Source organism: Penicillium odoratum, assembly GCF_028828045.1.
Source record: "Penicillium odoratum strain IBT 22623 chromosome Unknown utg000006l_segment0_segment0, whole genome shotgun sequence".
Lineage (NCBI taxonomy): Eukaryota > Fungi > Ascomycota > Eurotiomycetes > Eurotiales > Aspergillaceae > Penicillium > Penicillium odoratum.
The window spans coordinates 3,710,261-3,735,053 of record NW_026643148.1 but is presented as its reverse complement, the minus strand read 5'-3'; the positions used below and the strand labels follow the sequence as shown (position 1 = coordinate 3,735,053).

The 24,793-nt window shown below is 48.5% G+C and overlaps 9 protein-coding genes across 9 annotated transcripts; 6 read left to right on the top strand and 3 right to left on the bottom strand.

Annotated features, from left to right (window-relative positions):
- Positions 1-315: 315 nt before the first annotated feature.
- Positions 316-1,250, top strand: N7520_009769 (snoRNA-binding rRNA-processing protein IMP4; the record flags this gene model as incomplete). Its single annotated transcript, XM_057143703.1, has 2 exons — positions 316-321; positions 384-1,250. The coding sequence occupies 2 exons, from the start codon at positions 316-318 to the stop codon at positions 1,248-1,250; spliced, it is 873 nt and encodes a 290-aa protein (XP_056992991.1).
- A 411-nt stretch (positions 1,251-1,661) lies between these two features.
- N7520_009768 (BRCT domain protein) lies at positions 1,662-3,513 on the bottom strand (the record flags this gene model as incomplete). Its single annotated transcript, XM_057143702.1, has 6 exons — positions 1,662-1,972; positions 2,035-2,707; positions 2,757-2,857; positions 2,922-2,975; positions 3,048-3,257; positions 3,342-3,513. The coding sequence occupies 6 exons, from the start codon at positions 3,511-3,513 to the stop codon at positions 1,662-1,664; spliced, it is 1,521 nt and encodes a 506-aa protein (XP_056992990.1).
- A 414-nt stretch (positions 3,514-3,927) lies between these two features.
- Positions 3,928-6,189, bottom strand: N7520_009767 (bifunctional anthranilate synthase/indole-3-glycerol-phosphate synthase; the record flags this gene model as incomplete). The annotated part of the gene is made up of 1 exon (XM_057143701.1): positions 3,928-6,189. One exon carries the CDS (start codon positions 6,187-6,189, stop codon positions 3,928-3,930), a length of 2,262 nt encoding a protein of 753 aa, XP_056992989.1.
- A 395-nt stretch (positions 6,190-6,584) lies between these two features.
- Positions 6,585-12,102, top strand: N7520_009766 (nucleoporin; the record flags this gene model as incomplete). The annotated part of the gene is made up of 2 exons (XM_057143700.1): positions 6,585-6,652; positions 6,711-12,102. The coding sequence occupies 2 exons, from the start codon at positions 6,585-6,587 to the stop codon at positions 12,100-12,102; spliced, it is 5,460 nt and encodes a 1,819-aa protein (XP_056992988.1).
- Positions 12,103-12,851: 749 nt separating this feature from the next.
- Positions 12,852-14,710, top strand: N7520_009765 (acyl--CoA ligase; the record flags this gene model as incomplete). The annotated part of the gene is made up of 4 exons (XM_057143699.1): positions 12,852-13,906; positions 13,981-14,269; positions 14,320-14,423; positions 14,479-14,710. The coding sequence occupies 4 exons, from the start codon at positions 12,852-12,854 to the stop codon at positions 14,708-14,710; spliced, it is 1,680 nt and encodes a 559-aa protein (XP_056992987.1).
- Positions 14,711-15,775: 1,065 nt separating this feature from the next.
- N7520_009764 (uncharacterized protein) lies at positions 15,776-16,291 on the top strand (the record flags this gene model as incomplete). The annotated part of the gene is made up of 1 exon (XM_057143698.1): positions 15,776-16,291. One exon carries the CDS (start codon positions 15,776-15,778, stop codon positions 16,289-16,291), a length of 516 nt encoding a protein of 171 aa, XP_056992986.1.
- Positions 16,292-16,578: 287 nt separating this feature from the next.
- Positions 16,579-17,628, top strand: N7520_009763 (uncharacterized protein; the record flags this gene model as incomplete). The annotated part of the gene is made up of 2 exons (XM_057143697.1): positions 16,579-16,737; positions 16,795-17,628. The coding sequence occupies 2 exons, from the start codon at positions 16,579-16,581 to the stop codon at positions 17,626-17,628; spliced, it is 993 nt and encodes a 330-aa protein (XP_056992985.1).
- Positions 17,629-18,228: 600 nt separating this feature from the next.
- On the bottom strand, positions 18,229-19,524 carry gpaA (guanine nucleotide-binding protein subunit alpha gpaA; the record flags this gene model as incomplete). Its single annotated transcript, XM_057143696.1, has 4 exons — positions 18,229-18,343; positions 18,394-18,950; positions 19,002-19,344; positions 19,407-19,524. The coding sequence occupies 4 exons, from the start codon at positions 19,522-19,524 to the stop codon at positions 18,300-18,302; spliced, it is 1,062 nt and encodes a 353-aa protein (XP_056992984.1). The 3' UTR covers positions 18,229-18,299.
- Positions 19,525-22,091: 2,567 nt separating this feature from the next.
- On the top strand, positions 22,092-23,052 carry N7520_009761 (Smr domain-containing protein; the record flags this gene model as incomplete). Its single annotated transcript, XM_057143695.1, has 4 exons — positions 22,092-22,125; positions 22,176-22,276; positions 22,356-22,606; positions 22,698-23,052. 4 exons carry the CDS (start codon positions 22,092-22,094, stop codon positions 23,050-23,052), a joined length of 741 nt encoding a protein of 246 aa, XP_056992983.1.
- Between the last annotated feature and the right edge of the window lie 1,741 nt (positions 23,053-24,793).

Here is a 24,793-nt window from a genome sequence, read left to right as displayed (position 1 = left end):
AGTGTGTGCCTGAGGGGGCAAACGAACGGGGGGAAGATTCTATGCAAGGGAAAGGTCAAAGTCAGCTAAAGCGATTAAACGACAAAGATCATAACTTACATGCCCAACTCTCTCTCTCTGTGTGTGACAACCCGGAAAGAGGGATGAGGTGATAAAAAGATAAAAAGCCTCTCCGCAATCTGCGCGGATTCTCTATCAGCGGTAATCCCACTACGGTGGCGGAAGTGGGCCAAAGATGCAGCCCCCGGAGTTTAGAAAAAAAAAGTTAACCCGCTTCCTGTCACTACATCATTCAACTTTTCGCACATTGACAAAATGCTCGTATGTAATCCCTATTGCGAATGCTGTTACTCATTCAATCAATGCTAACTTTCAATTAATAGCGCCGTCAAGCCCGTGAGCGCAGAGATTATCTCTATCGAAGAGCCTTACTCCTCCGAGATGCTTCTATCGCCGAAAAACGAGCCCAGCTCAAGGCCTCTTTGGCATCTGGAAAGCCTCTAGATCCTTCAATCGCCAATGATAAGACTCTGCGTGAGGATTTCAAGTTCGATGAGTCGAAAGAGGACCAGGTGGATATCGACGACGAATACGCTTTAACCTCCGGTGTCATCGATCCTCGCCCACTGGTCACCACCTCTCGCTCACCCTCTGCTCGCCTTGGCGCCTTTGCCAAAGAAATTCGCTTGCTCCTCCCCACCGCCATCCGTCTCAACCGTGGTAACCTCGTTCTTCCCGATCTGGTATCCAGCGCAACCTCTGCAGCTTTGACCGATATGATCCTGCTGCACGAGCACCGTGGTACCCCTACCGCTCTCACCATCTCCCATCTTCCTCACGGCCCCACGGCGAGCTTCTCCTTGCACAACGTTGTTCTCCGTGCCGATATCCCCAACTCCGCTCGCGGTACCGTCTCAGAGAGCTACCCTCACCTTATTTTCGAGGGTTTCAAGTCCAAGCTCGGTCTCCGTGTTGTCCAGATCCTTAAGCACATGTTCCCGCCCCGTGAACCTGGCAAGGTTGGAAACCGTGTTGTCAGCTTTGTCAACAAGGAGGATAGCATTGAGGTGCGGCATCACGTTTTCGTGAAGACTGGATACCGGGATGTGGAACTCGCCGAGGTTGGTCCGCGAATGACCATGCGCTGTTTTGAGATTCGGGGCGGCACGCTTGAGAAGGGCAACACTGGCGATGTTGAGTGGGCTCTCACTCAGTACACGAGAACCAGCCGGAAGAAGGATTACCTTTAGATGGGATACTTTGCATCATGGTGTCGGCTGGGCGTGAAGAATTTATGGCATGCGGACTTCGTTTTACTAAGACTTTGGTTAGTCGGGCGCATTTGGTGTTTTTACGGTCAACTAAAAGGCATGCTCCGCCATTTCATGTATCATTTTCTGTTGCTATGTTAATACCCTGAAATATATGGACTCTCGATCGTGAGAAACAAACTTGGGAAACCGCTGTTAATTAAAATGCAAAGATGCAATCCGAAAAAGGAATAAAAATAGAAATCAAAGGCTTCCCCGATATGCCCACTGAAACGACATGTATACCTCTATCTCCTGGTATGCCTCCCTAACTCTTAATGTTCTCCCCTCGCCTCAACCGACCAACGCATCGCCCTCGATGGCAGATCCAGGTCTTTCAACTCCGCATTTTTAGCCTTCATTGCCAGCCAAGAGACCCCATTCATCCACAATCTCACTCTCATCCCTATTCTCATCCGTGAACCCATAATCTGCTCCATGCTCCTTCCCGTTCCCATACTCGACCTCATCCGCAATCTCGTCTTCGACCTCATTTACTTTCTCCTCGTCAAGTTGATAGTCAATAGCGACATCCATAAGCTCGCCATCATCAAGTTGTCGGCTTGAAGCGGACTCAAGCAGAACCACGGCACTTCTTTTCAACTTTTCAACGTCAACCAAGACAGGTTCCTCAATGATCGGAGAATCACGTCGAGACAGGGCTTGTCTTGTCAAAGTCTCGGCTTCGGAATCATCAAATAATTCACTGGGCTCCAAGTCAGACAGAAGGGGGGGATTCTTTTGAAAAAGGCGGCTCTAGCTTCATCAGATGATCCACTGGGTCCAAAGTCAGGCAGCGACTGCACGCTTCGCTTGAGAGACTCGGCTTTACCGTCATCAGATGGTTCACTGGCCCTGTATTCAGTCAGAGACTTGGCGTTTCTGATAAAAGTCGTGACTTTGAGCTCATCAGATGGTTCACTGGGTGCAAACTGAGGCGGGGACGGGGTGTAACTCTTCAACGATTCAGCATAACCATCGTCGCTGTTATCATGATCAAAGGTGAAAATGTTTCCCTCCCCAGGTAAGCTATGTTTATCGACTGAGGTCAATGCATCCCCGCTATCAATCAAAGTAGGAGCTGCCGCTGGGGTGGCGAGCGGCAGGGAAGGGCCCTTCATGTACTCTGACATGATACTTCCCCTTTCGAGGGTATACCAGCCTTCATGGGACGGCAAGACAACCCCTTCACTGTTCCTTTTTGGGGATCGCGGCTGGTTTTCCCATCTTTGAGCCCATTCCAGTCCCGTCTGAAGCAAGAAGAACTTTTCAAAGCTCGCCTTGGCAAGATCCAGGCAGCTTTGCGGAGGAGCTAGAATCGAGACATTCCCGGTTCCAGTGCGGCTGTACTTGACATAAGCGGAATAGGTCGGTGTCTCTTCAATTGATTGAAAGATCTGGCAACTGTGAGCGGCGTACTTGACCAAAAATTTGTTTAACACTTACTGCCAGGCGAAACTTCTCACGCCGAAGTTTTGGACCGATGCGCGTCAATGTGGCGTCCCAGGCCTCTTTTGTGTCTGGATTGGTATAAATCTCATCTTTTGCTATAGATGTCGATCAGTATGTACAATCCCTTTGAGGAAAGGACAACCCAAAAATGATACATACGCAGAACGACAGTCTTAGAACGAGGAGCAGGCTTCTTTTTCAGAAAAGGGTCCTCTGTACAGAGAATGCAAAATTAGCAATCTGGTCATTCAAAGCCATAACTACTAAATTCAGATGGAATCATACTCGGTGGCTTCTTGCGTTGAACCTTCTTGGATGGAGGCTTCGAAGCAGCTGCCAGTTTCTGTTTCTTCCGAGGCCTCATTTCATCCTCTAGAATCTTCTCCCAAAGGTATGGTTTGGCATCCTTTGGGCGAAGGGATTTCTGCTGGAGAGAGTCATAGAGCCAGTCGGATCTCACAATCTTGACTGTACCAAGTTTCTTGGCGTCTTTGACTGATCGTTGCAAAATGAGTTAGCTCCATTTCAAAGGGCAAACTGATTCGAGAATATCCGGAGATGGTAGCATAGTTGCCATACCTGCTTCGACATTTCTCTTGAATGAATCTTCGGTCACGATGAGGTGGGTTGTGTTTGAGTCTACCATTTTGGAGAAAACACCGCCATGGTGGCGTATCCATTGAGGTATCTTGTCGGCATCTTCAAATTTGCCGGCCATAGACGCATTGATCTTGGCAAAACTGCTCGGCATTTTGCAGGATGGTGAAGTAATGACCTTCTGATCAGAGAACCAATCCTGCGGGTGGGTCGGGTGTAAGGGAAAGAGATGGTGTTATGAGCTATAGGTAAATGATCAAAGAAAGCGAGGATGCGATGATGAGGACGTGATGGTAAGAGGTTTCTGGTCTTGGAAGATGGAGATTAATATTTCCCCGCGCCCTTGACTGAGAAGAGCGCGCTGAGGATGACAATCTTCCAGCTCGAGAAGGTACGTGGGTACGATCAGAAGTAGGTGACTGAAGAAAGAGGCGGAAGAAGTGATGAGTTCATAGCCAGGGTCATATTTCTAAAAATGATCATGCAAAGTGAAATAAGAAAGGGTGATAAAAGAAGTCACCTCTAAAATCTGAGATATCTACCGAAAAACAACCACGCGAGACTGAAATTACTGACGAACACTTTTGGCAGCCTTCACAAATGCACGGATTTTGTCCAGATCTTGAGCACCGTTTGTTTCCACTCCGGAGCTAGTATCCAAGCCTACCACTTTCAGTCCTGACTTGCCAAGGTTCTTGACAGCGTCAACGACGTTCTCTGAGGTCAATCCTCCGGCCAAAATAACCCGCAACCCTTCATCACTATCAAGGGTCTTCTGGACATTGGCCCCATCCAGAAGCTGCCCGGATCCTCCTGCGCCTGAATCAAGCAAAGGAAGATTGTGGAAGGCACGGCGGCTAATCCCAATATCTCCTGGGGCAAATTTGCGAATGACTGGCACGGGAATCAAGCTAGCCCATTCTAGTGGCTCAGAGCCGTGGAGCTGCACGACGTCAAGACTCAACTTTTGTTGTTGAGCAAGGACGTATGACAGTGGTTGGTTCATGAACACACCCACCAACAATGCTCGAGAGGGATTACGCAGAACAGCGGTAGAGTGATCAAACCACTCCAATGCGGTTGCGTTTGATATTTGTTGCGCAGCGTCGGGTGATTGGACACTGGGGCGTGGTGTTGACTTGACCACATGAGAGATTTGAAGAGCGACATCGTCAGAAACGGTCCTTGAGCGGCCCGGAACTTGAATGATGCCAATCAAATCAGCACCGGCCTCAATGGCAGCTTGTGCAGCTTCCGCGGACCTAGTGCCGCAGATCTTGACTAGAGGTGGACTGGATGATGCAGCCTTCGCAGATGAGGCTCCCAAAAGCTGTGCCACGAAGGCAGAGGTATCCGATGCCCGCATCAGGGCCTCTCCCACAAGAATAGCCTTGACACCATCCTTCTGGTAAGCCTCAACGTCCTTGGGGCCCGTGATTCCACTCAAAGCGCACACAATGGTAGTCTCTGGTACTTGGTCCATAAGACGGCTGGTGGTGGCAAGATCAACCTTGAAGCTTGTCAAATCCCTGTTGTTGACTCCGATAACCTGGGATCCCAATTCGACCGCAATCTTCATCTCCTCGGGGGTGTTAACTTCAACCAGAGGCTCCATCCCAAGGCTCTGAGAGTAACGGTACAGCCGTGTGAGAAGCTCTACGCTGAGCATCTTCACAATCAGCAAGACGGTATCAGCACCAGCCAACCGAGCCTCCAGGATCTGATATTCATCAAAAACGAATTCCTTTCGCAGGATAGCCGGTCGATTGGTAAGACCCTCCAAACTTTGGCGCACAGCTCGTAGATCGTCAATGGTGCCCTTGAACCACTCAGGCTCGGTCAGCACCGAGATAACACTGGCACCAGCTTTGGCATACTCCCGAGCCTGAGCCGGTGCACACACGTCGGCCGAAATCATGCCCTTTGAAGGAGAAGCTCGCTTGATCTCTGCCATCAGTGACAGGGGGTAGTCGGACTGCCTTAATCGGGCGGGGAATGAAATTTGAGGAGGAGCAATGTTCAAGTCATAGGCAGCCTGAAGGGCCTCTGGCCGCAGCGCGGGAATCTTCTTCTGCTCAGCAACAGCATTCCTGCGGTGGGCGTAAATCTTGTCCAAGATCGACAGCTTCTTCTCAACCGGGGCAGCAGGCTTGGCTTGCTTAGAGTCATCCCAAGTGCCCGAAGTGAGCCTCAGGAAGTTACCAAACATGGCCCGGCCATATTCAGTCAAGATACTTTCAGGGTGGAACTGCACTCCCTCCACTGTAAACTCCTTGTGTCGTACTCCCATGATAACATTACCGGTGCCATTCTCGAGTTCTGCCCATGAAGTCACTTCCAAGGCATCCGGAACAGTGGAGTTGGTACCGGCAAGGGAGTGGTATCGAGTAATAGAGAAGGCAGTAGGTAGTCCTTGGTAAACACCCTTTCCATCGTGCTTCAGGACCGAGGTCTTTCCATGCAGAATCTCTCCCGTGACATCCACTTTGCCACCAAAGGAATTGATAATGCATTGCTGGCCCATGCAAACACCAAAGATTGGAATCTTCCCCTTAAAGTATTGAATGGCATCATTACTGATTCCAGCATCGGTTTCGGGGTGACCGGGACCAGGACTGACAACCAATTGGGTGGGGTTCTTAGCGGCCAGCTCCTCTATCGTAATCTCATCGTTGCGAATGACCGTGACTGTGGCACCCTCAAGGACCAGATATTGGTAAACGTTCCAGGTGAATGAATCATAATTATCAATCAAAATGACATTCGAGGCAGTGTCCAGGCGAGCCGCTTTGGTAGGATGGTGGGGGGAATGGATAACAATGTCCGCCATGATGGTAAGATTTCTGAAAGAGAATAATTGGTAAGAGCAATGACAACAATGGGTTTATAAAAGAGCAACAAGAACAAGATCACAAACCTCTCTCACACACACCGAACCGAAAAAGCAGATCTATTGAATGAAGACGTTGAGTAACCCAATCTGTGACACAAAAGTGAATCACCGCTCACCGCCCAACACTAGTCCCAGATAGGTAATGGTGGATTGTTGACCGCAGGCGCGACTTTTGACTGAATAATTTGTTAAAAAAGAGCTCTCAACTTCAACTTCTAAAGCTTCTTTCCACCAAACCCATCGGTCCTTCTTTTATCCCCTTCCCACCCTCCAACTTGGGCAATACTTCTTTGTTCTTGTGCAATCCTATGATGATCTAATTGCCTCGCCAAATGGCTCCCGTCCCGGAGGCCTATTTCCCGTCCCTGGACAAGTGCTTCTCCGGGGATGCTCAACTTTTGTATGTTTGACCCTCAACCGCCAAAATTAGACAAATCACTAATTTTCCTATTTTCTAGGTCCTGGAGAAGAGCTTTCCTCTATACCAATGACCCCGAAGGCCATGCCGACGATGGTGGCCATATCGAGGCTTTCCTTTCACATCCTGAAAGCATCCAACTGCTGTCGCAAAGCCTGACCTCCTTCACTCGCCCTTCCGCCAAATCCAAATCAGATTTTCAATCCAAAACTGCAGCAATTCATGTGGAAACAAGTTCTAAGAATTCTTTCAATTTGGACGAGATCAAGGCGGACGCGCAATGGCTTAGCCAGAAAGCGGAACTCAACGAGATAACTGCCCTGCGATTCACCGTTCTTGAATGGCAAAATCGACCTGCGACGCGCCTGACTGCGAATTTCTCCAGTGAGGAGCTGACAAGTTTACAGAGTGCGGCAGGTGCCGATAAACTCAACGCCTCTGTGGCTGGCCCGAACTTGGCAAACATCCTGAGACAGGTGGGTGATAATGGCGCCTTATTCGACTCAGAGACAAGCCGGCGCTTGCGATTGCGCTGCGCCTACCTTTCAGAACGAAGCCACGTCGTCAAAACGTGTCGTAAGCTGCTCGCTATGTCTCTGCACAACGCCCCCAGCAATACCATTACCACCCCAGCTACCGAGAGAAAGCTTGCTTTGTGCAAGTTGGGAGCTTCGCTGTTCAAAGATAAATCTACAGGTAGCTCCTTGAGTAGATTTTTGGAAGAATGTATGAACGCCATCCGCAGTCGCCTGACTGATCTATCTGGGAGTGGCGGTTGGTTGAATACAGATGAGAGCAGCGAGGAAATAGAGATTCTCTGGAGGAGTTTGGTTGCAGAGGAAGTGGGCCATATCCTTCAAATTATGTTCCATCAGCTTCATGCATCCGCGGAAGTTCCGTCTGGTGACCTTCTGCTATCGTGGCTCAAACTGATGGCTGACTATCGGTTCCTTGAAGGGTTGAGTGTACCTTGTCAAGACCCTGTGGAAGTCATGTTCCCAGTCCAGGCTTTTGTCTCTTTGACAACCTTGGCCTTCTTGAAACTGCCTTTGGCGTTTTCCTCGATCACCAACAGGGCACAGCCTCAGACTTTCCCGTCGGGCCAGACTGCTTATTTCCTTTCCAAGGAGAAGGTTTCTCAGATAAACGAGATTTTCCTTCTTGCCTGTCAAAATGATATGGCCACGGTGAGGCCTGCAGCCTTTTCATGGGGCATAATCCTTCATGCCATTCAGGAACTAGCTTTGAGCGACAAGGAAACCCGGGAGATGGAGCAACTGCATAATGCCTTGGACTCGTTTCAATCGAACAACCAAAATGCACGCTTCTCGGGGGGATCAGAGCCATCACTCTATGAAGAACTCATTGACTGTGCTCGAACCCCACAGCACTCTGTGGATGATACAATTTCCATTTTGACATCTCACGAGGTCAAAGATCTTGCGTTGAATACAATGATCACCTTGTCGCAGAAAGTCGGGTCGCTATCCGCAGTTGACGATATTTTGACATATCAATGGGTGCGTCTGGCACTACTTGATCTCCTCAAGGTCGCAGTGGTCTTTTGGGACTATTCTCCGGAGCTTGTCGAGTCGGTCTTGGCAATACTTACCGATACCTGCGGTGGACCTTGGCTCAAATCAGTAGACTCGCTCGGGGTTGCAAACGACCCTAAGTCGGTATTCATTCAAGATAGTGCGTTGATGGATAACGTTTTCCGCCTCGCACGGTCTCGCTTCCCCTACGAAACGATCCCCTTTTTGAAGCTCTGTCGCGCGCTAGTAGGTGAGCATGCAGTCAACGAGGACGGTCTACCTCTGATATTTGAGGAACTGGATGGTATGGATACTTTTACCCAGATTGTCCCTCAGGAGTTTGGAGGATATGAGACTATTCGCGAGGACGAAAATGCCAATTTTGTGTCGCTCATTCAATCACTGCCGATGATCGAGGCGGCCACCCGCAGTCGTCTTCCCGGGATCGAATCAAGCAGTGCTTTGGTCGTGAGGGGGTCATCTGAAATTCCAACGGCCACAGTCGGACAAATTATTTCTGAAAACAAGCCAGCGGTCGTCATGTGGCAACACCAATACTCATGTCTGAGCTTCTTGGGAAGCTGGCTCGAGGAGTGGAGTGAGAGCGGCGGATGTTCCTCCGGTTGGAATATCGAGTCCGGCGCAGAGATCATCAGTTTACTAGCGGATCTTGTGGCTAATGCCAAGGATCTCCGTCCAAACGACGCTCCGGGTACCAACGCCAAAAGGATTCTCGAACTAGCCAGCGATGGACTCTCTCGACAGGGTGATATCATTACAGTTATTTTCGACATCTTCGAGCGAAACTTGCAGAGTGTTGGATCTCAAGGCCCGGCCAATGCACTGGAACTGATCATGGCCTGTCTACAATTCATCCAGCAAGTTGTCAAGGTTCTTCCGTGCCGTGTTTGGCCGTTCTTCAGCCGCAGCAGCCTCGTTGGATCCGAAGGCAAGGGTGGAATGATGACAGCCATCATTTCAGCGACGGAGATTCCTTCTGGGGAATATCCCTTCCTGTTGAGCTGCGTTAATCTTCTGAAGGCTGCTGTCGATGACGCAGGGTCACGAGCAGTGTTAAGAAAGAGCCCTGGTAGCGTCCTGGGCAAATCAACAATTGCGACCGATTGGACTGCTAGCATCCCATCCCATGTAATGAGAACCATTCTGCTGGATTTCACTCGTACAATGGTGGATATCTTCAACGGTAACGGAAACTGGCGATTTAATTTCCCAGAACAACGGCTTCAGATCAATGCGATCTTAGCTAGCACTTTCGATCAAATTTTGTATTACGCCTACGGAATCAACGACAATGCCAAGCTGGAATCCAAAATCACCGGTGTCTTTTCTTCCTCTGCAACTTACATCCTGGATATGCTGCGACCTCGTTCCACCGCTGACCTGCCCTTCAACCCGCTTCTTCGGTTAATTTCAGAGGGGCTCCAAGCACCATCTACCCTTCATTTCCGCCACTTCACGTTGGTTGAGAGCCAGGTTACCTCCATACTGGGGCTATGTGTGAAGCTTGTCCAAGCATCTCGCCTGGCAGATCTTCCCGGGTCGCTATTAGAAGAGCAGCTTTTCAAAGCTGCGCCGGTCCTGGTGAAACTTTATGCGTCTCACGATTCATACAGGTTACCGGTTGTGAAGCTTCTTGACATTCTCATATCAAGCGCTGCCTCCAATTCAGAGAGTGAGCCTCCATCTCTTGTTGGTCATCTAGGAGCGGAATCATCATGCCTGTTCCTCGATGTCCTCTCCCAGCTTGACAAACCCCTTAGCGACAAAAATCTGTTGCTGTCCGTTTGGCGATTGCTGTCAACTTTCGTTAGCAAGCGTCAGCAATGGCTAGCTGTCTTTATTCTCACTGGCGCGTCTCCCCGCCAGACCTTAAAAAAATCCGACAAATCTGGGGATCCGAGTATGAGGGGCGCACCGTTCCTGCAGATGGCCCTCGATAAGCTTGCCCACATTGACCAGGAAGAGCCTGAGGTGGCCTTGGAATTGCTCGAATTTGTATCCAGTGCTCAAGAACACTGGCCATGGGCCACCCCACAGTTGAAAAGTCATTCTCAATTCCTCACGAGCATCGTTAACCATGTCTCAAAATTGAAGATCTCGACTCTACCAGTGAAAGATCAAATTTTCGCAACACGAATTGCAGCTGTCGTCGCTGACATTTGCGCCGTATACTTGCACTCTGCGAAGGAATCCAACGACCGGAGCTTTGTCAAGACCCTCATTCCATTGGTACAGTGGTATGCCAATGGTGCTGTTGACGTCAGTGCCTATAATACTTCCTTGCATGCGAACTTGAAGAAGAATTTCGAGGCACGATACAATGGCTGCAAGATCACCGACTTCAAGCGAACACCGCTGGAGACCCGTACACTTGGTCGTGATTATTACTATGACCTAGATATGGGAGAAAGGTTACTATCCTACGACTTTGCTTGGGCTGGAACTCGTGGTCAAGGTTTCTCAGAGGAGTTTGAGCGAGCCAACATCAACCTATCACTTGTTGAAGCGCAAGTCAGCCTCCTCAACAGCTGGAAATTCTTTGCCATTGAGCATTGCGCGGACTTTCTTCCAGACCGCGAAATCCAAAAGTCAATGGCTCTAGTGGCGCAACATTGTCTAGAGGCAAACAGTCGGGGCGTCCCGCCAGAATCCATCTTTGAGCGGATTCAACAAACACGGGTCGATTTCGCCCAGGCTCTCCTCCAACGATTGGTACAAGTGGGGGCCCGAGGATCTGAGGTATTCGCTATGCTTGAGGTGACCTGGAAAGCTTTGCTTGCTCGGCACTCCACCTACGAAGAAGCCCTGATCAACGACGATACCGAGTACTATCGATGCCTACTCAATGTCCTGTTCCTGGCTCTTCAATTCCATTTGAAAGGCTCGTCTCGCTCCGCGCCTGCGGCACCGAGTAAGGCCGCTATCTCTTCCGACCTTACCGTCGTCGTTGAAATTGTGAAGACCATCGTCGCTCAAGGCTTTAAATCGCTTACCACTTATCTACACGAAGAACCAGAGAAATGTACGCCCAAGGATTTCGCCATTCTGATCGCCATTCTACAAAGTGCTCTGCATGTCAAGGATGCCGATCGACTCTTTGAGCATATCACATATCATATTGAGGATAACAACACTGCCCGATATGCCACTACGCTTTTTTCTTGGGCTGACCAGCTTGCGGTGGCCGGAGACCCGATCTACGGCGATCTGAGTCTGTCTATCCTTGTCAAAATGTCGACCATCCCGATGCTAGCAGAGCACATTGCTGTGGAGGCAGTTCTGATGAAACTGTCAACATGTCGTCTAACAAACATTCTCCGCCAACCCAAGGGATTCGGACCCTTTGACCCTGTACCCCGAATGTACACGATTTGGACCGCCGGCTTCCTCCCTCTGTGCCTGAACCTTCTCTTCAACGTTGTTCGTGCCGCGCCAGAGGTAGCTGCATTCCTCAACCAGTTCGAAGGCCAGCTCGCTCGTGCGGCCGAAGTTTTTTCCACTCCCCACGTGGGCACCTCATCCAGCGCATCGGCACAGTGGATCAGTCTGAGCATGGCATCCGAGGCATACTCACTATCTCTCATCTCCTTCATCCTCGCCCAGTTCCGCGAAGCAGGCCCCAGCGCTGGCTTAGACCCCCAGGCCATCCAGGAACTGAAGTGGGACCACGCCCAGGTGAAAGAAGACATTGAGTCTCTGATCAATCGCCGGCAATCCCTGCGAGCACGCATTGTTGCTACGAATGAGAAGGAAGTGGAGTGGTCGCGACAGAAGCCAGTTTCCGAGGCTTCTGGCTGTACTAACCGCCTGGAGGAGAAAGTGTTGGCCGAGTTGAATGCGGCCTTGACCTGTTTAGCGGATGAGGAGGATTCATGATACACGTTGTTTTTATAGCCTTTCCAATTTTTTATCTGTCATTTGTGGGCTGGGTTGGGGAATGTGAGTTCAATGTTGGGTTAAATTAAGATCATCTCTGCGCCATTGTAAGGATTCAAGCTTCCATTTAATGCTTTTGTCTGGTAGCTAGACTCTAGTCTCAAGCCTCAGAACATGGATTTACATCACATCAGTTGACTGCGATATCTCTTAAACTTTCGATCTTATCGATAACGATCGGGAAAGCTTAGATGAACATTCGACATGCTCAGCTAGTAGATGACCAGTATTCTAAACGTTAAAGGCCTGGCAAAATGAAGCTACATTATGACATATATTCATAGTGGACCAAGGATGAATAATGTAGATGCCTGACAGCATCTGAAGGTTGAGAAATCCCGCATCTGATATGTTGTACCTCCCCTGCGATGACTTTGAAAACAACATTTGAAGTGACATCTTCATCCAATTCAATAAAGAACCACCTTGGAATACATGATTAGGTAATTCTTCATAATTCTTCATAATGCCATTATGTGGGCTCATCCGAGCGTAAGCCTTGGATCCCCCGCACTCATAACCGATTTATGCGGGGAAATGATCGTCTCAGAACTTGAACTGGCTATATGGCTATATGGCAGAAGCGGGGAAATAGTTATAAGCCATTTTCCCCTAAGCTAACACTGAAAATTGAACATTGAACATTGAAGTAAACATTATCCAACCTCCTAGAACATTGAATATCCACCATGCCCTACAAATCCCGCTGGACAATCGATATCCCAGACACCCATCTAGCATCTCTCCTCCTTAAATCCCCAACAGCCCCCCTCTCCAAAACCCACAAGTGTTTCATCGAAGCCGCCCGGCCAGAAACCCACTACCTCACACTCCATGACTACCGTCTCTGGAGCCAGCGGTTCGCCACCGGACTTCTAAAATCTGGTCTCCAGCCCGGTGACCGCGTCCTCCTCTTCTCAGGAAACGACCTCTTCTTCCCAGTAGTCCTCATGGGCATCGCAATGGCAGGCGGGATCTTCTCCGGCGCAAACCCCACATACGTAGCCCGAGAACTCGCCTTCCAGCTCCAAGATAGCGGCGCAAAGTACCTTCTCTGCGCATCCGCAAGTCTCGATACAGGAATCGAAGCAGCTGCTTTAGCCGGCTTACCACGGAAGAATGTATACGTCTTCGACAGTGGTGTTTACGATAACATTTCCAATGCCCAGAAAGGATGTCCGTATTGGGGCGATCTCATCGCTCCAGCTGAGGAAGGCGAGGGGTTCGCGTGGGAGGAACTATCTACGCCCGAGCTTGCGGATAGGACGCTCGTTTTGAATTACTCTAGTGGAACGACCGGCCGGCCGAAGGGAGTGGAGATTACGCATAAGAACTATACGGCGAATATGCTTCAGTATACGTTCTTGCAGACTTTGCATCCGGAATATGAGACTGGGCGCAGGGCGCGGATGCGTTGGCTGTGCTTTTTACCCATGTATCATGCGATGGCGCAGAATATATTTATCGCGGCGGCGTTGTATCATGGGGCGCCTGTATACATTATGCCGAAGTTCGATTTTGGGAAGATGCTTGAGTATACGCAGGCATTTCGAATTTCGGATCTGATTCTTGTGCCGCCTGTTATGGTTATGTTGGCTAAGCATCGTGTGAGGGAGTTTGATTTGAGTAGTGTGGAGGTTGTGGCGAGTGGAGCAGCACCTTTAGGGAGGGAGGTTTGTGCTGACGTGGAGAAATTGTGGCCTGATGGGGTTATTAATGTTAAGCAGGGGTGGGGGATGACTGAGTATGTTGTTTTTCTTTTCTTTTTGTTTCGTGCTTCTTTGCTTCTTTGGGGTGATGCTGACTAGGTCATTGTAGGACCACTTGCTCCATCCTAGGATGGGATCCAAGAGAGATCAGTGACTCTGCATCTGTCGGGGAACCCAATGCCAATTGCGAAGCGAAGATCATGGCAGATGACGGTACCGAGATCATGGCTCGCAATCAGCGCGGTGAGCTGTGGGTCCGTGGACAAAACGTCATGAAAGGGTACTGGCAGAACCCAACAGCGACTAAAGAGACCAAGACAGCCGATGGTTGGCTGCGAACGGGTGATATCGCCTATGTAGATAATCAGGGCAAGTTCCATGTTGTGGATCGAATGAAGGTATGTGATGTCAAGTGGGGCAAGCGACAAGTATTGACAAATTTCTGCAGGAATTGATCAAAGTCAAGGGCAATCAAGTGGCACCGGCCGAACTAGAAGCGCTTCTTTTGGAGCATCCGGCCATTGCGGATGTTGCCGTGATTGGCGTGACGATGTAAGTACTAAGTACTGTGCATGAACAAATGCGGGCCATGTTAATCTGTTTATAGTGACCATGACGAGCGGCCTCGGGCATATGTCGTGTTGAATCCGGGACAATCGGCCAGCAGTGAGGATATTGTTCGGTTCATGGACGGAAAGGTCTCTGCCACGAAGCGGATCACTGGTGGGGTAGTGTTCCTTGAAGCGATCCCAAAGAATCCATCTGGGAAGATTCTGCGGACAGTACTACGCGAGCAAGCGCGGGTGGAGCTGAAGCAAGGTGTTACGGCCAAACTCTAGACTCCAGATATCTAGAGTGCTCTGTCTATTGATTTTCGTTCTGAGTGACGCGAAGTAATTTGTCATTTCCAATGTATGCATGCCCCTCTTGTAGATGCCGACGATCTCTCGCGGGAATCCGTAGTGCTGGGGCAAAAACAAAGTCAAAACGAAAGCACGATAGCCGAGCGCGGGACGGATGATGTTGATTCGTCAATGAGGACAGGGTTAGCGCGAGGGCCCTAAATCCAACAGCTGAAGTGATCGAGATCGGGAAATTTAATTGTAGAACAACAAGATTTTATTGGCAGATAAACCTGATCTGCCTTTGTCTCCGCAATCATAAAATTCGAATTTGACGCATTCCGTAGATTGTGTAGATGGTAGATCTCTCTCGCAGTGGCGCTTGGAAGCGGCAGCTGAAGTGTCTGTGGCTGGCTCAAGCGTAGCTGGAACCATATCTACATAATTGCCAACTCTATCCACTTTTCTACTTTTTATGTAAAAATGAGTTGCTTTTCCCGAGTTCAATGCTATTTTCATCGGAGTACAACATCATCACCGGTCCGGTGTATCTTACATGGACTTCTTTTCTTTTTCTCTTTTTCTAGTAATTTGACTTTTGTGATGAATCAAATTGATTTCAAAGTCAAACGCAAATGCAAATGCAAATCAAATATTAACATAAATTCCTTATATAACGAAACCATGTATTCCGTAGAAATCATCCCGTATAGACTGAGCGCCTCAATGAAAGAAAAATAATTTAAATTAAATCAAATGAAATCCAGCCCCGCCATCCTTTTCCTTTCTACATGTCGATCATATTCTTTCTCTCCAGATCCTCAAGGCCACCAACTAAACAACTTCCTATATTAGCCCTAAATCCCCCCCCTTGTAGCTCCAATTATCTACTTTCAATCTGCTGTTTACTATTAACCATTCGGGTTTACTACAAACCTTTTCCAAGGTCCTCCCGTCCAATCCTATTGGCCAATAACAAACAACCTTATACTCATCTACATCTACCAAACCACCACGACAGTGACATCCAACACAACGGGTGGTAAAGTCCACCCGTACGAAATGGTCACTACAGCCCCAGCATCAGCATCAGCATCAGCATCTCAAATCCAAAACATACTCCTCACCCCCATCCCACACCTTCCGTGGTGGGCCAACATTCTCAGCCTAAGCGTGGTGACAATCGCAGTCGCAATCAAGATCGCTCTCTCCCGTTCGCAGGCACCCGTGCCTGTGTCCATGTGGTCTGCACTATCTGATATGGAAAAGGCCCAGACCCAGACCCAGAATCAAAATCAAATCCAGAACTTAGACTCGCCACCCCCTATTTCGGCTCTTGATATCTTAAAGCCACTGTCGCTGGGTGGAACTTTCCCGAGTAGCGGGGCGGTGGCTGCTAGAGCGCGTGAACAGATGCAGATGCAGACGCAGATGCAAGAGCAGAATTCATGTGGGACGCCTGAATTGGGGGCGAAGACGATTACTGTGCAAAAGCGCAATGAGGCGGTGGAGGTTGTTTGTGAGAAAGATGATGATGGGGCGAGGACATTTCGGCGATTAGTGGTTGAGTACAATTAGCTGGATTTTTGATTTTAATTTTGATTGTGATTTTGTTCTAATGATTTGGGAGGTTTTTCTTTATTTTGTTTCCTTTTATTTTGTTTTCTCTTGTGTTGCTCAGATTCGATGTCCTTGAATATTTGTCGCTGCGATTTGCTTATGGTCTATTGATTTTGATTGTGATTGTGATCTTTTATTCCAGTCCCGTGATCCTGCTAAGTCAGCAATGACGGTCCTTCTGGCCTCTTCTTAGTTCTCCAAACTCATACATACACATCCAGAGCCCAAGCTCCTTCTATCACACAATGACTGTAACCGCTTTTCCCTCGCTCTCGGACTCTCCCGACCTCACTCTCCTCAATACAGCCCGCCTCTTCACCCGCCTCGAACACAATCTCCTAAAACCAGGCTCCGAGCTCCGCACTCTGCGCGGGTCCGAGTTCCAGCGCATGCGCGTAACGAAGGTAAGCCGCTATACCGAAGTATGAAAGCATGAACCCGAATCTAATACACAAACGTAGAATATCGAATACGCACGTATCCTCCTCTCACAACTGGAACGATCTCTCCCTCAGTTGAAATCGCTGGACCGTCGACATGAAGCACAAGAGGAGCTCGCGCGCGATAGACAGCTTCTAAAGCGCATGCAAGCTGTTTTGGATGAAGAGGATGCCAGGGCCAATGATGACGGAAACCTGGAGGAAGAAGTAAACGAATGGGAGGAATTATTCGCCAAACCACTTGCAGAGACGATTATTTCAACGGGCACCGACGGGCCCATATATATTAAATCCGAGACGCAAGAGCTGCGGGATATTGAACCCGCCATGACGTCCGTTCCTGCAACTGCAAGTACAGCCACGGCCACGTCTACGTCTACAGCAGCACCGGCACCTACATCGACGTCTACATCGACGTCTACGTCTACATCTACAGCCCCACCAAGTCTCAGGAACAGATCTACAAATCAAAAGTACCCACCAGCGGCCATGGATACAGCTCAAGCATCGGGGCGCAGTTCCGCACCTAAGAACAAAGAACAAGAGCTTAGTACACACCGCCTCGAACAGGAAGATCTCACTAGCTCGCTCGTTTCACTTGCCAGTCAGCTCAAGGCCTCGTCGCAGTCTTTCCAGAAAACATTGGAGAATGAGAAGTATGTTCTTGATCGAGCGGTGACGGGGATGGATAAGACGAGCGCGACAATGGAGGCTGCGGGGAAGAGGATGGGGATGTTAAGGAAGATGTCAGAGGGGAAGGGTTGGTGGGGGAGAATGATGCTTTATGCGTGGATCTTTGGGCTGTGGGTTGTTGCGATTTTGATTGTTTATGTCTTGCCAAAGTTCCGGTTTTAGAAGGATTACATCCTCATGGGTGATACACATGCATAGTTTGGTTTAGTTGAGATACCCTGGAATTCTATTTTCAAGTCATTGCACTCTCATGCCTATACTTGGTATATATCAATCGAGATCTACTGCAATTTGAAGGTCGGGAACCCGTGATTCAATTCCTAACTGACGATAACCCCACGACCGACCTGGCATGACACATGAGAAGAGACATGAGAATCCGCTGTCAGTTCCCCGTGTTCATCACGGATGAATGCTCGTGGCTTCCAATGGACGCGAGACCAAGGAACATGAAGGGGTGAGACGGTATGGTTACATACAAGAACACAAGATGGAATAAACAAAAAAAAGGGAGGGGGCAACCAAGGAGGATATCCAGCATTCAAAGACAAGGGGAAAGGAAAAGCGTGAAAAAGAAAGATGAAGGGGTCAAAAAGGTCCTGCTCCGCGTCTTCGAGAGCAGGAGGAAAGAACCGGCTAAAGATCGTGTCAAGAGGGGACCGCAATTAGAAGACACACAAGAAAGGAAAAGATAAAGAACAGATGAAGGGACATGTTTAACGCCGGAGATTCTTGGACACGGGGCTTTTGGATCATATCTCAGGAGACCTGATGTAAGCCAAAGGAAACAAAGCACATGCGATCTAGTTTGACACTCGAGGAATGGCAATTCATTAGATCAAACCACAGAGGCGCAGGTTCTCTTGGATGATAATATCTGGAATCCATTAGTGACTGAACTGAAAGTATCGAAATATAGGAACTTACCGTTGACAGCGGCCATGACGAATCGGATCTGGGTAGTGTCAGTGGCACATGTGAAGTGGGTGTAAATCTGCTTCTGCTCCGCTTGGTTCAAAGAAACGAAGCGGTTAAGGATGTAGTCGCAGGCGGCGGCGTAGTCGGCACCACCCTCGTAGTCGGGGAAGTAGTTCTTCATTGGGCTGACGGGGAGCTTCTCCTTGAAGCGGTCGATCTTGTTGAGGAAGAGAATGATGGAGGTCTTGACGAACCACCGGGAGTTGCAGATGGAGTCGAACAGGGTCAGGGCTTCTTGCATACGGTTCACGGTCTCGTCCTCAAATAGCAGCTGGTCGTACTCGGAGATGGCGACCAGGAAAAGGATAGTGGTGACATTCTCAAAGCAGTGGATCCACTTCTTTCGCTCAGATCGCTGACCACCGACGTCGAACATGCGGTAGGTCAAATCGCCGATGATAAAAGTGGTCTCGGTGATACCGGTGGTCTTAACACGGGAGCGGAGAACATCCTGGTCGGTAGGGAGGTAGTCGGGTTGGCCAATGCGGTCAACGGCATCGAAGTAGCTGTGTAATCTATTAGACAAATGTTTTCGTGGGGTTAGAAAGTGAACGCACTATTTGGCCGAGTCATTCAATTGGTATTCACGCGAGCGCTTGAAGCACTCCTGAACACCGGTATCGCGCCAAAGCGCACCAATGGCGTTGCCGACCTCCGGAGGAATGCTATCACCCTCGATCTGAGCGGGCTGCATGAAAATAGTCTGGACGTGGTACTCGTTCCGGGCGTCCTCCAAGGGCAACTCCAACGACTCCATGGCTTCCAGAATAACGCGCATCGACTGAACTGTGTTGCTGTAGATGATCTCTCGGAAGGATTCCCGTTCGTCGCGCGAGTAACCGCCCTCGTGGATGAGCTTCATCTGCTTCAGAATTGTCGACTTGCCCGACTCTCCAGCACCTATACCCCTTTTAATCAGTCTTGCGTCACATCAGCCAAATAGCATTGGGGTCGAATCCTACCAAGAAGGAGCATCTTGATCTCATTCCGTTGCAACATCTTGTCGCGCTTCAGCTGGTTCTCGATCTCCTCGTTCCGGGCCTTCCCCTCCTTATCCTCAGTGCTCATTCCGCAACCCATTATGGCGGTGTTTTTGATGTTCTGGCTTAAACGATCGCGAAAGTTGTACGAGCCGATCAACTCAATGCGAGGTTCGTTGTTCAATCACAAGGAACTGTGGAAGGACGTGATGGGTCAGCAAACTTTTCTGCTGTTCTCCTTGGATCGCGTATTAGGATGAACGGGGCGAGAAGGTGGTACAAGTCGCCGAGGACCGACGTTTCAGAATGCAATCGTGGGAATGCAAGGGTGAAACGAGAATAATTGACCACGGGAGAGTGCTGGAAGCTGCAGATAGGGAGAATGCCAGGGGGAAGATTAAAGCGCACCTTAAAGAATCAAAGGTTACCTGGAATAGAAGTTAAGGAAAAGAGTGAAGGTATTCCAAGAGAGTGAGAGGTTTAAGGTAAGGGGGAGGGGAAATTGGAAGTTTCAGCAGGGAAAGGGGAAACGGTACGATACTTACAATACAGAGAAAGCCCGGGATTTCCACAGATTGACCAGACGATTACCATCAATTCTTGTATTTAATTGGTTAAAAGGCACTCCACTCAACCCAAGCACGAGCCCACGTCCAATCACTTGGATCAACTTTTCTGCCCCCTATTTCTTCATGCACTTTGTCATTTCCCTACTCTTCTGGGGCCGAAAATTTACTAGTTCTTTCTTATTCTTCACAATGAGATCTTTTACAAGGTCTTTCTGATTTATGAATACATGGGGGAAAACCAAACACAAGTTTCCCCGAGCAAATATCCCTAACGCAGATCCTCTGTGGGGACATAAACTAATATTGTCCGACAATGACTAGTATGTCCGGACTTGCAATAACACTATGTAATGATACGAGGGCTGCTTTTTCATCTTCTCTGCATGGAAAGATATGACGATCTTCTGCATAAGTAGAGACCCATATAATCCTGCTGTCCGTTGTTTTGTAGGCCTCAGCCTAGAACATTACAGAGAAGATCTCACTGTGACACTGGTATGGTTGGCACAAACAGTCCGAAGTGAAAAAAAGAGAAAAATTACCATGCATGGGTTGATAATCAGAGTCAGCCCCGTCACTGAAATAGTCCACCTGCTTCAGTTGTGACGTTGAAACTTGGGTGATACTTGGGATGCATGTCCATGCAGCAAACTGCTACCTTAGTTTAGCTCCACTGTCGATCTGACCGGGAAGCCGCACCGCCCCCAAGTGAGAATTGAGCATATAGATATTTAATAATCTAATAGAACTTGGATGACCAATGCAGGTAAGCAGAAGCAACAACGACAAGGTCTGTTGCAAGCGGGTCAGGTTCGGAAAATCAGAACCCCCCTTCCACATGGCAAAGAAGAAAAAAAACTGGGCTTAATCCACATGGGCCCCTGAGAATGGAACTTCTGGAATTTATTCGCGCCTTGGTCTCACGCTATTTATTCCCTGACCCACCGGCTAGTGCTTTTAGCCGTTCTTTGCCGCGCATACCATTCCAATGAGTTACCTGGAAATTGAGAAGTAGAAGTCAAGGTAAATAAAGTAAAGTTTATAGAAAGGGGGATATTAACAGATAATACAAGCTATACCGAAGTACTAATAAGCCAAAATTCATGACTCTCCCAGAAAATAGGATACCGCTTCTACTACTGTACACTTCATACCTGTAACATGTTTGTCATAGCCAAAAACAGGTCTTATCGACTCCGCGAACTCCATGTACTCCGTATACTTCTCCATGACATCTGGAACATCTCCGTTCCCGCCCCATATTTAGACAAAAATTTTAATGCATATAATTTACTGTCATCTTATCATCAAATTCCAACCTTGTTCTAATTGATCAGCCTATCCCAATGCCTAACTTTCTAAATTCCCGACGGTGTGAGATCCACCATGTCCATCTACCGCCACGGCGCATTTACCCGCTCAAGTACAACCCTCAGCTGCTAACACACCATACTCCACAGCCAACATCAAACAGAAGTGCTTATATACAGCTATCCATTCACCATAAGGCAACGGTGGAACTACTCCAAAGTCCCTTAACGAGGACCATTGCTCAAGCCTTATCTTGTCTCGGTCTAACCTTCCCACGTGGTCGCTCTAACGCGCTATAAATGAGCTATAGAGCATGCAAGGTCTAGGTTTCTGTAAAACGCTGGTGCTTGCTGTAGTGGATGTTAAGTTGCATTGGGCCCACCCTGCCTGGCAATAGCGCCGAGACTATTTGCACACAACAAGACCATGGCTCTGGATCAGGCAAGAACTAGCAGTAGTTGTATTTAAATTGGTATCTGGACGTGATTCTCAGAGCGTTTTGGCTGCTTCTTCTCTTGTACTGTAGGGCATAAGTATAGGCCGTATAAAGTTTGAGCTTATAAAATATAAATCGGTTCCTCAATCCCAAATATTGTGAATCAGCCTTGCAGGGTTTTATCAATAAGTAAATCGTTGAACAACCTTGGAACCCAAAACCATGGAACGAACGATCGCAATCGAAATCGATCTGTTGATTTTTCGGGTCCGCCAAGTCCCCACTTTAAATGCTGCCCCTGCGGCCCTGCCCATGTCCAGACTCTCACCAACCTCTTAAGTCCCCAACACAATGTCGCACGAAATGTCCCATCTCGGCCCTCGGGGTACGTCAATCGATTCATACCCAAAAAAATTCGCCCACTAACCTACCCAGCCTTCAACCACGAACAAAGTAGCGATGCCGAGGCGGAGTACGACCGACTCCGCGACCTAGCACGCCAGGAAGCCTCGAAACGCGGCGAGTGTTTCCACAAGGTACACATATTCCCGTTTCGAAATCGCATTCGCAGTCGCATTCCGGCGCGAACCCTGCTAACAATCCTTATTCCTGCAGTCACAGGAAGCCTACTCCAGCGGTGATGGCGCCGGCGCCAAGCAGTACTCCGAAGAGGGAAAGGCACATGGACGCAAGATGGAGGAATACAATAAACAGGCGTCTGAGTTCATTTTTCGCGAGAACAATTCCAATGGCCGTGTAGCGGCCGATACGATCGATTTGCATGGGCAATTCGTTGAGGAGGCTGAGGAAATTCTGGAAGAGCGCATTAAGTATGCGAAGGCGCATGGGCAGACTCATTTGCATGTGTATGTGCTTCATTTCCGTGTTTTGTTCCACTCTATCTTGGTGTTGGGAGTGGTTGGATTGAGAAAGGGAATCTTGCTAACTTTGTCGCAGCATCGTGGGTAAGGGCAACCACTCTGCGGGCCACATTCAGAAGATCAAGCCGCGCGTCGAGAAGATCTGTGAAGAGTTGGGGTTACAGCATACTACTGAGGAGAACTCTGGTCGTATCTATGTGAACTTGACTGGTGGTGAGGCTGTTATGCCTCCTGTCTCGGAGCACTACCCGCAACAGCAGCATCAGCAGCAGCACCAGCAATACCCTGGCCAGCAGCAGGGTTACTCGGGTGGCCAGCAGCAACACCAGCAGCAGCAGCAGCAGCAGCCTGATGAGCTTGAGCAGGCTGTCAATGATTTGTTGCCCAAGATTATGAAGAAGTTGGAGAAGGCTTGCTGTGTGGTCATGTAATGAATTGTTTAAATAACTATGGTAAGGGAATAATGTCTGAATATAATTCATTTAGGGCTTGGTTTAATGCATCATAAAAATTGGCATATTATGGAGAACCGCCCTAGGGCCTGCATAATAACATTCAAATGTTTACTGCTCGTAATATATTATAGATATACCACCTAGGCATGATTGACTGTGTGTGTGTGTATGAGAGAGAGAGAGAGAGAGATGCATTATACTCTAATATCAGCCACCGTGAGGGGCTCTTCTAGACTGGAGAGAACAATCCAAGATAATCCAAAATTATCAGCACAAAATTGCCCAGCTTCCAAGGGCATCTCCGAAGCCATCTCCCAAACCGGCAAAGTCATGCCCAAAGCCACTAAAGGAACTCCCAGCACGAATGAAGCCACTCGCCTGTCTCTCTCTCTGCCCTGTGCACCAACCAAAAATCGACAAACGCAATAAAAGATTCGCTATCCCCAAGACAATCGCCGTCTTCTCAGCCGAAGTATGTATGGAACCGGCCTTGAATACTATGTTCGTCCCCAACCTCGACGTTCCCGTAAGTGTATGGGTCTCGTGTCTGAATTTTCAGGCCTAGGACCTCATTGCGCTAGGTACGGTTCTGGTGTGTGGTCTGCACAGCATTCAAAAAGCCCGGCTATTGTTGAAGATCGCATATCTTTCACTTTCCCAGTCGATGAGGTACCGTCGTCTTTTGATGACGAGAGTGGGGTCATAAAGAAGCTGGTTCCCGGCTAGGGTGATCAAGACCGGCGTCTTTGCTGAGTCCCCGTCCAGCGACGGCTTGCTGCGGCGCGTGAATGAGTCCGACCAGGGCGATGTTTCCCGAGTCGCGAATGTTGATACCGACTTGGTACCCCGCGGCTATGAACCTGCAGCAAAGGAAATAAACACCCTTTAGTACGGCAAACCATGGCTGTTTCTTCCACCAAATAATGGGGGGAAACAGTGTCCAAAAAGTATGCGGTGTACCCAAGTAATAGTGAGGTATACCAAGTAATAGAGAGGTAGATAGAGTAGATGTTTCTGCATGGGGCACGACTTTCAATTCACCATATGCTTTGACTTTTATCAGGGGTTTGCCTATAATTCTTGATTTTATCATATGGAGCTTGGATTGGATAAGACTGTTAGATTCTAGGGAGAACTTTGATCATTTTCATGTGTAACACTTATTTTATAGATAGTTATGCCTTGGCCACAATTCTGAGGACCTAATCAGGACTAGCTTTGATATATATATTCCCCGATTAAGACCAGTGTGATTTGGCGTGCCCTTTGACGTCCCCATGTGCTTTCGTAGTCTTTAGGTGAATGAACCATTTTTCAGCCAACCAGGCCCAGCCAATCTGATCTTAAGTCGGAACCCCACTGTCACTAACTAGTTGCCTTCAATTCAAAGCTAAAATTCCATCGTAGCTTTCGATAATCACCTGTTAAGATCGCCCGCAGTTTCCATGTATCGTCGTCTGGCTCAAAAAAGCTGTATACTTATCTTATCTTTTATCTTTTATCTTCTGTTTTACTGATCTTACAGACGGATTATGTTATATTCTCTGTAGCCTGATTGAAGAAATATGAGGCAATATAGCACTTGAGTAGTTAAGATATCTAGTTAGGTAAAGGTATTTAATAAAGGTCTTACCAACATTGAAATACTTTATTCAGTCCCAAGTAACGTCGTTTATAATGGAAATATCTATGAGTTAGATGTATACTTGCAAGAATA